The sequence below is a fragment of the Lutra lutra genome, chromosome 2, assembly GCF_902655055.1.
Source record: "Lutra lutra chromosome 2, mLutLut1.2, whole genome shotgun sequence".
NCBI lineage: Eukaryota > Metazoa > Chordata > Mammalia > Carnivora > Mustelidae > Lutra > Lutra lutra.
The window spans coordinates 79,843,201-79,859,225 of record NC_062279.1 but is presented as its reverse complement, the minus strand read 5'-3'; the positions used below and the strand labels follow the sequence as shown (position 1 = coordinate 79,859,225).

Sequence of the window (16,025 nt, the reverse complement as noted above, 5' to 3'; positions counted from 1 at the left end):
TTTAATTTTAACTTTTTGATTCCAAATTCTTAATTGAAAAATTAATGGGATTCTATCAGCTAGCTCTGAAAGGAACTTAATATTGTAATGTGCTGGGGCGCCTGGGTGGCTCAGTGGGTTAAGCCTCTGCGTTTGGCTCAGGTCGTGGTCTCAGGATCCTCGGATCAAGCCCCGCATTGGGCTCTCTGGGAAGGGCCCTCTTTCTCAGCAGGGATCCTGCTTCCTCCTCTCTCTCTGCCTGCCTCTCTCTCTACTTGTGATTTCTCTCTCTGTGTCAAATAAATAAAATCTTTTTTAAAAATTGTAATATGTTATTTCTCAAGTATGAAACACTGCTCTTTCTTTTAAAAAAATTTTACTGATTATACAGAAAGTATAGAAAATATGGAAAAGTATTTTAAATAAAATGAAAGTCACTTATAATTTGCACTGCTCAGAAACAATAGTGATTAAACACTTTGTTATATTTCACTCCAAGATTTTGATGTGCATGTGTGTGTGTGTGTGTGTGTGTGTGTGTGTATTTTTTTTTATTAGCACGTGTGTAACTATGAGACCCTGGGCAAATCAGCAGGCTATTGGTACAGATGTTTCTTCATCTGTACAAAGAGGATAATAGTATTACCTTCATTATGGGATGATAAGGAGGATAAAATGAGAAAGTTCCTGTAAGGCTACCACAAAATGATGATGATCGTGTTGTCTTCATTATAGTTATTACAACATTTGGTTTTGCATCTTTTAAAAAAATTAATATGCTATTATGAACATTAAGCCAAAACTGTAAGTATTCTGTGAAAATATTATTTTGGATGGCTGTGTCATATTTTATCTTCTATAGGCTGTAATTTAACCATCCCCCCCTTTTTTTAGATCTTTTCACATTAAAGGGGAAAAAGAAAAGTCCTTGCTTTTTTCATTTGCAAAATGAGAATACAATTCTTCAAAATTCAGAGAAGACAATGATTCTTTCTTACTTTAGAATCTAACTCTTATCTCCTCCTCACTGGTTTCTGGTTATTTTATGCAATTAAATGATTTGTATAATTCATTCTTCACTTTCTTTTTAAAATTACTAAGAAATGTAATTTAGTGGTTTGCCCTAAGCAAAGGTTCTTTATATTTGGGGTGATGGCTTGATGTGCATATTATTTTTTAACTTTTTTTTAAGAATAAGGATTACTCTTAATACTCGTTACAAAGAATAATGACTTAAGTTTAACAAGTAGGTGGCTTGTTTTGTGGACTTTTTTGAATAAACTTTATAATTTATTTTTTTAATTAACATATAATGTATTTGTTTCAGGGCTACAGTTGTTGAATAAACTTTCTAAACTGATTTCTTATCAATATAATTAGCAAATTTATAATATCTATCCCAAGGTGTCTTTGAATTTTGATATTTTATTAAAACCATCTTTATTTTAAAATTGTTGCTTTTAAAATCTTTTCTAACTTGTAAAACCCACTAAATGGCAATTGTGTTTTTAAATTTTCCCTCCTAAGATTCTACCATCAAAGAAGAGGCATATGAAAAAGAACTCTTCTGATTTTATCTTCTGATTTTTAAAATTGTTAGGATTTTTAATATAAAGTACATATAAATATGCTAAAAATGAAACTTGATTTGACCAAGGAAGAAATACATTAAAAAGTAGAGAAGTCTGATTAAGGTTCATTACTGCATTCATTTAGAGGGTATGGAAGAGACGTGGAAAAATGTCAGTGTTAAATAATTAAAACACTGAATTATTAGTACTGCTAGGTCTCTTGCGAGCACTTCATCAGTAACATGTGACTTACATTTTATTCCAGTTTGTCTGTATAGCCCAGCAAGATTACTGCCGTATCCTCAACCAAGTAGAAAAGAACATGCAAAAAGTTGAGGAGGAAGGAGAAATTGTTATGGTAAAAGAACACCGAGAACTCGATAGAACCGGAACAAGAAAGGGGCACATTGTCATCAAGGTAAGACTGACATGCCTCCATCTTGTGGGAAGGGATTTTTTGGTAGTATCAGTTAGTTATGACCACTCAAGATTCCACGTGCCACATTTTTGTGTATAATTTCTCTTAAAAGTTATCAGTTAAGAAAAATCTTTATACTGCCCGATGAACAGCAGTTTTATAAATTGTGGTATATATTACTACTCCGTTCATCTTATGTTGAAAATTTGGAATTAAGGTACCATATAGATGGTATTTATGCAGGATAGTGATTAAATCTTTTATTTGTTACAGGGCACATCAGAGAGATTAACAATGCATTTAGTGGAAGAGCATTCGGTGGTGGACCCAACATTCATAGAGGACTTCCTGTTGACCTATAGGACTTTTCTTTCTAGCCCGATGGAAGTGGGCAAAAAGTTATTGGAGTGGTTTAATGACCCGAGCCTCAGGGATAAGGTTAGAAAATATATTCTAGTTTGGCTTCTAAATATGAAATATTCAGATATAAACTTAAGGATACTTTAATATTTGTCACACCAATAATGTTCAAATTATTTTAATGGAGTAAGAGAATGTACTTTTTAACCCCCAAAAATGATGCAACCTCCAAACTCCTGAGTTCCATTGGAATCTGCATTCTTTACTTGGGCAAATGGTCAGTCTATGCTGGGTGAAAGTTACAGTTTTTAAATTGGCCCGAAGCAGCATTTTATTATAAGCATTGCTGGTCGTTAGGCCCCAGGAATACAATTCTGAACAGACTTCTGTAGCAGTTCCTGAGAGCTCTGTCAAGGTCAGATTAGATTATAAACTACGTACTCTTATGAGGTGTGAGAGTTAATCATTGCCTGTACTCAATGTTTCCTTTCCATGTGAGTCTAGCTAAGCAGGGTCGGGCCTGGTTAGTACTTGGATGGGAGTCCATGTTAGTCTAACTTACATGAAAACAGACTGGGGAAGACACGTGGGAAGATCCAGAACAGGAGACCAACAGTGAAAAGCCCTGAAGTTCTTCTGCTGGTTCTGCCACTAACTAGTTCTGTGGCCTTAGAGAAATCATTAGGACAGCGAAGCTTTTCATTTCATGTTCTGAGAGTCCTAAGCTTACAACAACTGAGCCAAACTCTCCCGCTGTCAAAACTTAGTTTGAGTGTTAACTCTGCCATGTACTTTATGTGTCATCTGACCCTCCTGAGAATCACTTATTTACTTTAAAATGAATAATTAGCAACCTTAATAATTCCTATTATTAGGAATAATAGAAGTAAAGTTCTTTTTGTAGTCCTTGACTCAATTCACTTAATACCTCTTAACATATACTGCATCTTAAATGTTGTTTGTTGGTGGTGGTATTTGGTAGTATTCAACTTATGATTTATGAATCTCCATTTTCTAACCTCTAATAGGCTAGTAAGACTTTTATGTTGGCTTCTTAGCTGCAAAATTTTAATTTTATGAAAAGGTTATATGTTAGATATAGTTTCAAGAGAGGTAATCTTCTGGGTTTCCTAAACTTGAAAAATGGACAACAGTGATAGTAAATGACCAAAAATTAATATAAATATGAAAACTTGACTCCTAAGTATATATTAACTATAAATAGTATTTTAACTATAGTTAAAAATTAACTATATACCAGGGTGCCTGTTTGGCTTAGTCAGAAGAGCATGCGACTCTTGAGCTTGTAAGTTCGAGCCCCACGATGTGCGTAGAGATTCCTTAAAAATAATATCTTTAAAAAAATTAACTGTGGGCACCTGGGTGGCTCTGTCAGTGAAGTGTCTGCCTTTGGCTCAGTGAAGTATCTGCCTAGGGTTCTGGGGTCAAGCCCTGTGTTGGACTGCCTGCTCAGCAAGGAGTCTGCTTCTCCCTCTACCTGTTCCCTCCCCCGTCCATGCTCTCCCTCTCTCTCTTAAATAAATAAAATCTTTAAAAAAAAATTAACTATATACCATCTCTTTTGTTTCTTTACTGCTGAAAGAATACCATGCTTAGTTTTCTCACTGTAATTAAAAAGTTAAGATGTTTGAAAGCAATTCTATGGAAAATTTCTTTTATGTTATTTAAAATTTAGAAAATTAAACTCATAAGTAAAACAAATACTGTTATATTTAAAGTCACAATTAGCGGTGCCTGGGTGGCTCAGTTGGTAAAGCAGCTGCCTTCAGCCCAGGTCATTATCCCAGGGTCTTGGGATCGAGCGCCACTTCGGGCTCCTTTGCTCAGTGGAGAGCCTGCTTCTCCTTCTCCCTCTGCTTGCTGCTCTGTCTACTTGTGCTCTCTCTATATCTGTCAAATAAATAAATAAAATCTTTTTTAAAAAGTCACAGTTGTACTTTTTTTTTTCTTTTAAGGGAGAATGCACCAGTGGGGAGCAGAGGAGGAGGAGAGAGAGAGAATCTTAAGCAGGCTCCATGCCCAGCACTGACCCAGGCATCCCCATTTAGTAAACTTTTGTTGAAAATTCACTCTATTCCAGGCTTTGTATTGAGTCTTAAGGATGTTTTTAGAACATAACAGATAAAGCTGTCCATGTGGAACTTAGAGTCTAATGAATGTCACATACTTCTCTCTGGGTACAACACAAATATTCTATAACTGTGCGTTTGTATAAAGGAGGTATAGGGCTCTGCGAAAACAAGTGTGAAAGTGTGAGAAAGGCTACATATTTTTCCTGAAGAATTATAGATATTAAAAGTCTCCTAGATCTTTTTTTTTTTTTAAGATTTTATTTATTTATTTGACAGAGATCACAAGTAGGCAGAGAGGCAGGCAGAGGGGGGTTGGGGAAGCAGGCTTCCTGCTGAACAGAGACACCAATGTGGGGCTCGATCCCAGGACCCTGGATCATGACCTGAGCCAAAGGCAGAGGCTTTAACCCACTGAGCCAACCCAGGTAGCCAAAAGTCTCCTAAATTTAATGTCAGCAAGTAAGATGTAACTCCCAATAACTCCCAGCTAGTTCCTTCCTTTTACAGTTTGTTCCCTTATAGATCTTTCTAGGCCTAATACTATTCATTCCTTTTATCTATTCTGCCCTCTGCTATTATTTTATAGTTTCTGTCTTCTTTTGTATTAATTTATTTTGGTTTTATTATAGCTTTATTTCTATTATGACCAATTTCAAATATGTTTTGAGAGTAAACAACTTACAAGTACAACCCTTCACAGATTCAAAACCCTTCTTGGCAAAATAACAAAAAGTCTGTATTCATAATCTAGATATTTTCAGAAGATCATTTTCTTATGAGTAAAATCCCTCCTGTGAAGAGTTTTATTGTTAGTTTATTGTCCATTGTTATTAAGTAAATTGTTTGTTAGATATCTTTTTTGAAATGACTTTAATTGAACATTTTTTAGCACTGAAAAGAAGAAAACCTATTGAAAACAATTGATTTTTCAGGTTACACGGGTAGTATTATTGTGGGTGAATAATCACTTCAATGACTTTGAAGGAGATCCTGCAATGACTCGATTTCTAGAAGAATTTGAAAATAACCTGGAAAGAGAGGTAATATTTGTGATTTTAAAAAAGTCATCAATTTTAAGTTCATTGAATTCAGCCTATTTTTGAAACCACTCTTTCTGAACTTTTATAGAAAATGGGTGGACATCTAAGACTGTTAAATATTGCATGTGCAGCTAAAGCAAAAAGAAGATTGATGACATTAACAAAACCATCCCGAGAAGCTCCTTTGCCTTTTATCTTACTTGGCGGCTCAGAGAAGGGATTTGGAATCTTTGTTGACAGTGTAGATTCAGGTAGCAAAGCAACTGAAGCAGGCTTGAAACGAGGGGATCAGGTATAGTATTTCTAAATCCAAACTTAAGGGTGAATATTGGTGTCTTTTTCCTTCAATTAATTGGGATACTGAAATAAGTTTCATAATTTTATTTTTAGATATTAGAAGTAAATGGTCAAAACTTTGAAAATATTCAGCTGTCAAAAGCCATGGAAATTCTTCGAAATAACACACACTTATCGATCACTGTGAAAACCAATTTATTTGGTAAGTAGTTTTGCATACTTTCATTTTTCTCCTTTTGGTCTTTATCACATTTAGGTCTTAATCATGAAAAAAAGACATTTTTATAAGTAATATTTCAAATATAAGAATCAAAATATAGTAAAATACATATATATATATACATATATGCATATAATTCATTCTAAATCACAATCTAACTTGAGGACCATAAAAACTATTATTGATAAATGTTTTAAACATCCATTATGCTAAATACCTATAAATACCACTGTATTTTAACTTATTGTGAATGGAAGTGGTAGAGCAACCTAACAAAGCAGATTCTTGGTGTCATTGATTCATTGGAGCAGTATTTTTCAATAGGATTATAGTTTTGAGAGCTGAAGTGTCTATTTCTTACCTGTTTCCAAATTCTGCAATTTCGTTTGAATTGCTTATTCTTATAATGGGCATTTTTTTTGGTGTTTCTTTTCATTTTAGTATTTAAAGAACTTCTAACAAGATTGTCAGAAGAGAAAAGAAATGGTGCCCCTCACCTTCCTAAAATTGGAGACATCAAAAAGGCCAGTCGCTACTCCATTCCAGATCTTGCTGTAGATGTAGAACAGGTGATAGGACTTGAAAAAGTAAATAAAAAAAGTAAAGCCAATACTGTTGGAGGGAGGAACAAGCTAAAAAAGATACTTGACAAGACTCGGATCAGTATCTTACCACAGAAACCATATAAGTAAGTGTCTATAAATTTTCTGTTATTTTAATGTGTTAAAATGATATGCAAAGATAGTGATATAGTTAATGTTTACACATGAGTCTAAAAAATGTTCTAAGCTTTTATAGCTGAGCTGTCTTAGAAGCAGTATTAAATAACCACATTGATTTTAATCTCCTATATTTGCCACTTACTTGTCTAACACAAGCTTCATTAGCACTTTCTCATTTGAACTTTTTTTTTAATTGAATATAAAAAAATTAAGAATATGTGTTTGCACCTGTTTCACCCATGGTTTGGAGTTATTTTTGCTACTTTTTCTTTGTTTCTGGATTTCTTCGCTACCATCGGTATCTGCTCTTTGACAACCAAATCTCTGCTGCTTTTGTTGCTACTATTCATCCTTGCCATTCTCTTTTTTCCTCTGTTTTCAGTTATTTAATTGTTGCCAAGATAACACTAACCTAGCACAAAACTCCTTTCTTTCTCTCAGTGGGCTCTACAGTCCAGAATGTGAGGTATATTCTTGAATCTCTCCTTGGCTGCTTATTTATGCCAGGAGCTCAGACTAGACAAAGTTGTCGGTGTCACACTTTTTAAGTCTTGTTTGTTTGCCTCTTTGCTTATTTCTTCATTGTAGCTCCTTCTGAGTCTAGAAATCTTTTATAAAACTCAGTTACCATTTTTTAGCCAAGGTTTTTGCTTTTAATGTTAAATAACCTGGATGTAATACCCCTGGGTAGCTTCGTTGGTTCAGCCTCCAGCTTTTGATTTTTGGTTCAGGTTGTGGCCTCAGGGTCCTGGGATTGGAAGTATCTGGTTCTACGCCCAGCAAGGAGTCTGCTTCTCTCCCTCTCTCTCTCTCTGCCCCTCCCCTCATGCACATCACTTGTGCACGTGCTAATAAATTACAAATAAATAAGTAAATAACATGGATGCACCAAATGCATTTATTTTATATTCCTCGAACTACAGTGATATAAGAGATCAGTTCAAAGCATGTAGGTTATTTTTCTTTCTTTGATAAAATAATGGGTCTTCCTACAGAAGCACTAGATACAGACATTCAGAACTATATCAAACATTTATTAAATTCCAATTCAGATAAAATGTTATCCACAGACTAGAGAGACATGGCCCAAAATATAGTATTGATGGGAGTGTCAAACCTCTGTTGTCCCCACTGAACTATAAGGATTGGTGGATTTGTATCAGCTAAAAAGATTTCTACAGCAGAGTCCTAAGGATAAGCAATGAGTATAATGGTTTTATTTGTACACTTGAGAGCATGTTTATATTGAGTAAGTTTCTAATAAATGATGGATTAGGCCTGTTAACATTACAGAAAATAGAAATTGATTTTTAAAGTGACCATTCTAGATTAAAAAAAAACTTATTTGTAAATGGACAAAAATAAATTACTTAAATGTAGAATTATTAGCACAATAACTAAAACGTCCTCCAGTCATATTTGACCATGAGTTAAATATGAACCTTAAAAAAAGTTAAATAAAAGTCAACATGACCCTGGCAAGTATTAATAGAAACATGACACATAAGAGCTGGGATATAAGCCATCCACAGTACAGGATGTTGGCAAAGAACACAATATGAGAATACTATGTATAATTTTGTTCTATGTGTATTTTAAAAAGATATTCAAAAGCTGCAGAAGGAAAAGAAGATAAAAAGATGTGTTGATTTTGAAACACTGAGGAAACATCTTAATTTGTATTTATGAACATGTATGCCTCTTTTAAGTGCTCTATGCTCTTGGTTTTATTGTGAAAATTATTTGAAATAATTCATATATGTAAAGCAACTGAAATTTAAAAAATTATATTTAAAAGATGGCTCAATAAAGTGTAGGATCTATTATATGGTGTGATAGACTTGTTTAATACTAGTTACTACTTAAACTTTGCTCTTCTAGAAATCAGCATGTGTTCACAAAGATTTTTTTTTTTTAACAAAGTCTCTAGTCAATTGGACAAATCTTCTAGATATACTGTGGTTCCTTCCCCTACCAAACACTGTCAGTATTACAGCAGCTAAGATGCTGGATGATGCAAGGGGGTATAGCTCAGGGGTAGAGCATTTGACTGCAGCTAGGATGCTGGATGATGCGAATTAGCAAGGATAGGCATGGTGGAGTGGGGGAACAAAAAGGCGGAAGAAAAGGGTGAGGCAACAGGATTATAGGATTCAGATCTGGTTGTAAGGTAAGTAGAAAAAGACTGATGAATCCTGAGAAAAGAGGGACTAAATCAACAAACTATAGAATCAAAAAGGCCAAAAAACAGCTTCGGTAACAGTGAGAGAGTTGGAGAGAGGGAACAGTTAGAGGATATGCTCAGAGAGGGACCTTGCTGAATTAAGTCTTGAATATAAAGTAGTTTCAATCCAAGAGTAGCCTCATGTCTGTGGATAAGAGAGAGAGAGGCAAGAGTTAGATCTTCATTTTCGGTGTTAAAATGTTTCTGAGAAACATTTCTTAAGAAGGAAGCTCTGGTATTTTTAGCTGTTTGCGGTAGTAGTGGTCCAGTTGGCTATATCTTTGACCTCGGCCCACAGTAGTTGTCTCATGTCATGGATTCTATCTAAGATTTTTTGGCAGAAAAGGTGGTTAAATGGATGAAAAACAAAACTTTACTAATAATGTGGAGGTTTTAATATTTCACAGAGCATTAATATTTCTTATCTTTATATGCATGCCAATATGTGTTTAAATTGAAATTGAATTTTGTCATTGTACTTACCTATGAATTTGGAAGAATTTACACTAAAATCTTTAACTGTACCCCCTTCTCCCAAACCCCTCCCCCCAGCAACCCTCAGTTTTTATGTTGACTTGAAAAGAAAAAAAATGTATCCTTGCTTATTTAACTTTAGAATTTCTATTCTTTCCCCTCTCAAAATAAAGAATGCAGCTAGATTTTTTTTTAAATCATAGCCATTAAGATAGTTGGTACTATGATCAAGCTTCAGTGTCTAAAAACCTAACTGATACTAAATATAACATTATTTATGTTACTTTGGATACCCAACCTTAGTACAGTTTTCTTTCTCCTTGTTTTAAGGTATTTCTAGAAATTAGTTGCTTATGATCTAGTTATTTTGTGTGTGTCCAATGCTTATTATTTTAGTATTTTGTTCTGAAAACAGCTGACCCTTCATTTCTAGAAATAATTTTTACATGTTTTTTTTTTTTAAAGATTTTTTATTTATTATTTATTTGACAGAGAGAGAGATCACAAGTAGACGGAGAGGCAGGCAGAGAGAGAGAGAGAGAGAGGGAAGCAGGCTTCTCGCTGAGCAGAGAGCCTGATGCGGGACTCGATCCCAGGACCCTGAGATCATGACCTGAGCCGAAGGCAGCGGCTTAACCCACTGAGCCACCCAGGCGCCCCGATTTTTACATGTTATTAAATCACTTTTTAAGAATTGTCCACAGTAACAGACTTTTTACAAATGGCACTAGTTTCGTAGCTATCAATAATAAGCAGTATTTCTCTGGAGAACATAATGTCTTACTAGAAATTTTGAGTAGAGAATTAAAAGTGAGTCATTGGATTTCCATTTCCTCTTCTTTGATGCTAAAAAATATCACCCGTGCATCTTTGCTTTTTTATGCTTTGTGTAATTAAGAAATAGTGTCTATGTCAAGGTTTCTTTACATCTCACTCCATAGAGATAGATCTATTTCTCTGAAACATTGGAGAATGAAATTAGGACAGTTTGGATTTTTTTTTTTCCCTCTGTTCATTTTACTCTGTTTTTTCAGTTTTTAAAAATTAGATTTTAAAATAATTTATCATTCTGATGCATAAATCATCAATTGAATGAGACTGAATGCACTCATTTCTATGTGCTTTTTCTTAAGTCTATTTCCAGGAGTAAATAGAGATTATCTTCTCTTGAATATACTGATAAACTACTAGTATTTGTTATGCATTGTCTAGTGAAAAAGACAGATTTTGGAGTAACATATGCTTAAGGAACAACATGATAAGTTGAGTTAGATACACTTAAGCCATAGTTGCTTTTGCTGTTTTCAACCAGATTTATTAATGGTACTTTTAAATGAACTGCAAGTCTTAGGAAATACGGTTTATTTATGGTTTGCATCTATTACGTATTGATGAGTGTTATAGCCTTTTCACTTGTAGATCATTGATTTTCTGATTTTTCCTCTTTGTTCAGTGATATTGGGATTGGTCAGTCTCAGGACGACAGCATAGTGGGGTTAAGGCAGACGAAGCACATCCCCACTGCACTGCCTGTCAGCGGAACCTTGTCGTCCAGCAATCCCGACTTGCTGCAGTCACATCACCGCATTTTAGACTTCAGTACGACTCCGGGTGAGCCCCCCGCCATGCCGCTTTTGTTTTCTTGTAGTAATCTGTTTGCTTCTAACATAATGGTAGTGCTCTGTGCTCTTGGTTTGGCATGGATTATGTCAAATGCTGAAAGTCAGAATGAACCTTAAATTTCAAACAACTGGAATCAGTTCTTTTTTATTCTTCAGACTAATTTGATATGGCCATGGCACATTGATCTCTCTGAATCTGTTTTCTCGTTCATAAAATGAAGATAACACATACCATGCAGATTATTACTAGTCATACTAAAATAAATAGAGGAAAAGGAATATTTTAGGCTAGCCTAATGGGATTTTCAGTATAATAAAGAAGAATTTCAGATTTAAATTTTTTTTTTTTTTGCTATCAACCTGACAATCTTGAATTTAGTATGTTGACTGCTCAAGTCTTTGAAGAAGGATTGTAAGGGAGAGATGAAAGTTCAGTGTTATCTTTTCTCAGGAGGTTTTTCAGATTACTTCACTTAACTGTATTACCATATACTAAAATCTGTTCTACTTATATATGGCCTTTCTTTCCCCCAGACTTGCCAGATCAAGTGTTAAGGGTTTTTAAGGCTGACCAGCAAAGCCGATACATCATGATCAGTAAGGACACCACAGCGAAGGAAGTCGTCATTCAGGCCATCAGGGAGTTTGCTGTGACTGCCACTCCAGATCAATATTCACTGTGCGAGGTCTCCGTCACACCTGAGGGTGTAATCAAACAAAGACGGCTTCCAGATCAGCTTTCCAAACTTGCTGATAGAATACAACTGAGTGGAAGGTACACAGTATCTCTTCTGTTGGATTTCTTTAAACCCTCTTCTGGCCCACATGGACATCTAAAAGATGAACAAAGGGTTTTTCAAAGCGTTTTTAAAATGAATTAAGTACCCCTGCAAACTAGAAAGAAGTATTTATTTCCCTGTCCTCCAAGAATTGCTCTATCAAAGTAAAATACCCCATAGATTGTTGACCCTCACAAGGATCTCTTTAGAACATTTTCCAAAGCAGGGCGGTGTGACCTGAATGTTCTTGTGGCCTGTCAGGGTACCAGCAGTCACCTCTTAGACTCGTCCTTAAGGACACGGGGCCGGCAGAACAGTGGAGTATGCCTCACGTAAAGTCACAGAGTTAACCCTGATGCATGCGCTCTTCTTGGATGTATACATTCACAAACATATTCTTGAAGAACATTCTAGTGTCAGTTGCTCCTGCCTGCCTAACTGTCCTAGGAGCTTCATTTGTTTAGACGATGCTACCTAGGACTATGTGGTTGCCAGTGCTTGCCTGTGATTGTGCATTACACTAGGAAAAATACCTCACTCTAGAACTAAACTTGTAATTGCTTCAGAGCTTGGTCTCCTGCTACCTGTTTATCTCACATATTACTTGCGAGAAAACATTGTACCTGATTTTGTGAGTCTCGTGAATGTTACTTCCCTTGATACATATAATTTGTACCCTCAAACCACAAATTAGTGAAAGTTGAAAAAGTGGTTAAGTTTTGGCTCTCATTCAATGACCAGATTCTGCACTGATGGAATAGTAAGTAGTTCCATAAATCACATTTTTTTCCTCTCTTGCCAGATGGAGTGTTTTATTGTACTTGACTTTTCCATAATCTATGTCTAAACCTGATTTAATTCATTCAGAACTTCATTTTTCTTGTTATCAACTGTAACTTTCACACTCTCCTTCACTCCTTTATTTCCACCCTGACACTAGCAGTTAGTGTTGTTGGAATGTAGACTGAGATATCTGTAACCATGATGGAGTTCTACAAGTCTCCACTGAGGTGCAGATTCGTGATTCACATTCAAGAAAATTATAGACGAATACGGGTCATGGGCTTCATGAGTAATGAAAACTGGGAACATTAAATCTGTGAATGTAAAGGCCTGAAGGTATGTGTTTCCTGTCCTGGTTGCTTTGGTGAAATATGTAACGGGCCAGTTTGGCAGGACTCCCACTGTGCTTATTCTGTTTCCATCTTTATGGAATTTGGCCTAGGAAAAGCATCTGTCTACAAACCCCACCCTTCTTCCTCCCCACCTCCCACCAAAAAAAACACAGGGCAAACATCTGGATTCTGTTTTCAACAAGTTGTTTACAGAGAGGAAGGGGTATTAATGAGTCTCATCTGTCATCAATATTAACGACTCATTAATATTTGGGAGCTTCTGTTTCCTCATCTGGTAAGAATAATACCTGCCTCACTTGTAGGGTTTTTATGAAAATCAGATATTTAAAAGTTAAAAATCTGTTTTAGGATTGTTGTACTCATAGTATCAAACAGAGGGGGAATAGCTTATAGGTTTCTTTGGTATTTGAAGAAATAGGTAAACTCGGACTAATCCAGTTTGGATCCATGAATAGTCACAGATCCTCTCTGGGAAAATAGGGAGATGACCTGTGTCTGATCTCTCCCACTGCCTTCCTTTAGAGCCCGTTTTCTTATTTAAACAAATTTCAAATTTAGGTCTTTTCTGTCATTTTTAGCAAAAACAGAAAAAATAATCTAGAAAGCAGGGAAAGGCAAGAGAAAAATACATTACAACTCGTACAAGTGAAATGACATGGGACTCATTAGCTTCCGTCAGTGGCTTTTGGAGGTGATGCTGTCAGCTGGTGACTTGGGGCAGCTGCTGCATTCTCTGTCCTTATAGAGAAGAATTCTTCCATCCTTCAACTGAGTGTTTTTGTTAATGCTGTCTGCAAAGGAGCATTATTCTTTCAAGTAATGTCATGAGAGTACTGCTTAGGCTCTGAATTCTGTGTTTTTCATAGGTATTACTTGAAAAACAACATGGAGACAGAAACTCTTTGTTCAGATGAAGATGCTCAGGAGCTGTTGAGGGAGAGTCAAATCTCACTCCTGCAGCTTAGTACTGTTGAAGTTGCCACACAGCTCTCCATGCGGAATTTTGAACTTTTCCGTAACATTGAACCTACTGAATATATAGATGATTTATTTAAACTCAAATCCAAAACAAGCTGTGCCAACCTGAAGAAATTTGAAGAAGTAATTAACCAAGAAACATTTTGGGTAGCATCTGAAATTCTGAGAGAGACAAACCAGCTGAAAAGGATGAAGATCATTAAGCATTTCATCAAGATAGCACTACACTGCAGGGAATGCAAGAATTTTAACTCAATGTTTGCAATCATCAGGTAAGAAAGCATACTGGTCCTAAGACTCAATTCAGTTTGTAGATCAAAAATATATATCAATCCAGGAACACCATAAAATTTGTGTAAGTATAGCGGTTTTTAATTGAATCATATTGAATGATTCTTTTTCTCTGAATCCAATCATTCTTAAAATCTCCTGTAAGCTATATGTAGAGCCCAGGAAATCTATATTCACTACCTTTTTTTTTAGTTCTACAAACTAAAAAAATGGGCAAATTATTTGAATTTCTCCAAACATCAGTTTATTTCTCTGTAAAATAACAATGCCCCGGAGAGTGATTGAGTAGATTAAAGGGTATTATGTGTATGGAGTTCTATCAGCTAGCACAAAGCAGATGCCCAAATGTTCATTTTCTTCCCTTTTAAATGCTTAGATTGAGGCTGAAAGAAAATATAAACTGAAACAATTAGCAATATTGATATTCGTGATGATTATTGGTCATCTTCTCTCACTAGGAGTTTGATCATACTCTCATTACTATTATGACTTTCATTTTATTACTACAGGATAGTTGGCTAGTCTGTTTTATCAAATACCCGCCCACTATGTGCCAAGTGCTTCTCTATGTTATGGAGACGAAGCTGCAAACAAAGTGCTACCTTCATGATACTTCACATTCTGGTTGTTTGTTTATAAAAACCAGACTAGAAAGGTATAAAGGGAAGAAGAGTAATAATCCTTGGCCTTGACCCTGGTTCTGTCTTCAATTCTCATTACCCAGAATTATTAATAGTTTCTTATGAGTCCTGTAAATTGCTATGTATAAACAGTATAAACACAGGGTGTTTTATTAATGGGTAATTTGATTTTATGTCACTTTTTTTTTTTCCTTCCAGTGGTCTAAACTTGGCACCAGTGGCAAGACTACGAACCACCTGGGAAAAACTTCCCAATAAATATGAAAAGCTGTTTCAAGATCTCCAAGACCTGTTTGATCCCTCCAGAAACATGGCAAAATATCGCAATGTCCTCAACAGTCAAAACCTACAGCCTCCCATAATCCCCCTGTTCCCCGTTATCAAGAAGGATCTCACGTTCCTTCACGAAGGTTAATATAATGTAGATTTTCTGTCTTCACTTGTGGCAACACAGAATAGATGAATCCAACGTGATCCCCCATTTTCTTCTTTGCCAATTATAGGAAATGACTCAAAAGTCGATGGGCTAGTCAATTTTGAGAAGCTAAGGATGATTGCAAAAGAAATTCGTCATGTTGGCCGTATGGCTTCCGTTAACATGGACCCTGCCCTCATGTTCAGAACTCGGTGAGTGTGTAAAGTTAAGCAGCACATGTGGGATTAGAGAAGTTTGGGTTTAGTGCTTCCTGATAAAGGAGAAATTTTCATGTATTTGTATTTGTAGCATGGTAGAAATTGTATTAGGTCGTGCCCAGAATCCCCCTGGAGCTCCAATTTGAAATAAATGTCTTATTCTGCATCAGGTACACTTCTTAATAAAAACAGCTTGTCCGCAGAAATTTTTCATTTGACACGAGGAGAACTCCCAATTTGTGGAGCTAAAACTCATAATTGATAGCATGAACAAAAATATGTAAAGAACCCAAACAATATTGTCTCAATTTCTATACAATGGATTTAGTTGTCAGTACAGTCAAAAATGGTTAATCCAGTGAAGGAGAGGAGTTTTTAGAACAAAAATTTTAAATATATCTGTCTTTTGAGCCAAAAGAATATTGCCAGTACAGTTGCGTGTGTGAGGTGATTATGCAGTTTAATGTTTGTGAGCCTCTAGTACTGCTTACCCAGAAGTCTAGTCCTTTCTTTCTGAGCTTGTGATCTTTCTGTCTCTCTTTCTACA

At 35.6% G+C, this 16,025-nt stretch overlaps 1 protein-coding gene across 17 annotated transcripts in view; it reads left to right on the top strand.

The window, feature by feature from the left end:
• The window catches only part of RAPGEF2 (Rap guanine nucleotide exchange factor 2), a 241,963-nt gene that overhangs the window by 211,762 nt on the left and 14,176 nt on the right, over window positions 1-16,025 (top strand). For all 17 annotated transcript variants that reach the window (XM_047717786.1, XM_047717781.1, XM_047717776.1 and 14 more), the window contains 11 exons: window positions 1,816-1,968; window positions 2,242-2,406; window positions 5,354-5,461; window positions 5,550-5,753; window positions 5,852-5,960; window positions 6,420-6,666; window positions 10,852-11,009; window positions 11,555-11,795; window positions 13,802-14,185; window positions 15,044-15,255; window positions 15,349-15,472. In XM_047717786.1, coding sequence (XP_047573742.1) covers window positions 1,816-1,968; window positions 2,242-2,406; window positions 5,354-5,461; window positions 5,550-5,753; window positions 5,852-5,960; window positions 6,420-6,666; window positions 10,852-11,009; window positions 11,555-11,795; window positions 13,802-14,185; window positions 15,044-15,255; window positions 15,349-15,472 — 2,105 coding nt within the window. The remainder of the gene's footprint in view (window positions 1-1,815; window positions 1,969-2,241; window positions 2,407-5,353; window positions 5,462-5,549; window positions 5,754-5,851; window positions 5,961-6,419; window positions 6,667-10,851; window positions 11,010-11,554; window positions 11,796-13,801; window positions 14,186-15,043; window positions 15,256-15,348; window positions 15,473-16,025) is intronic.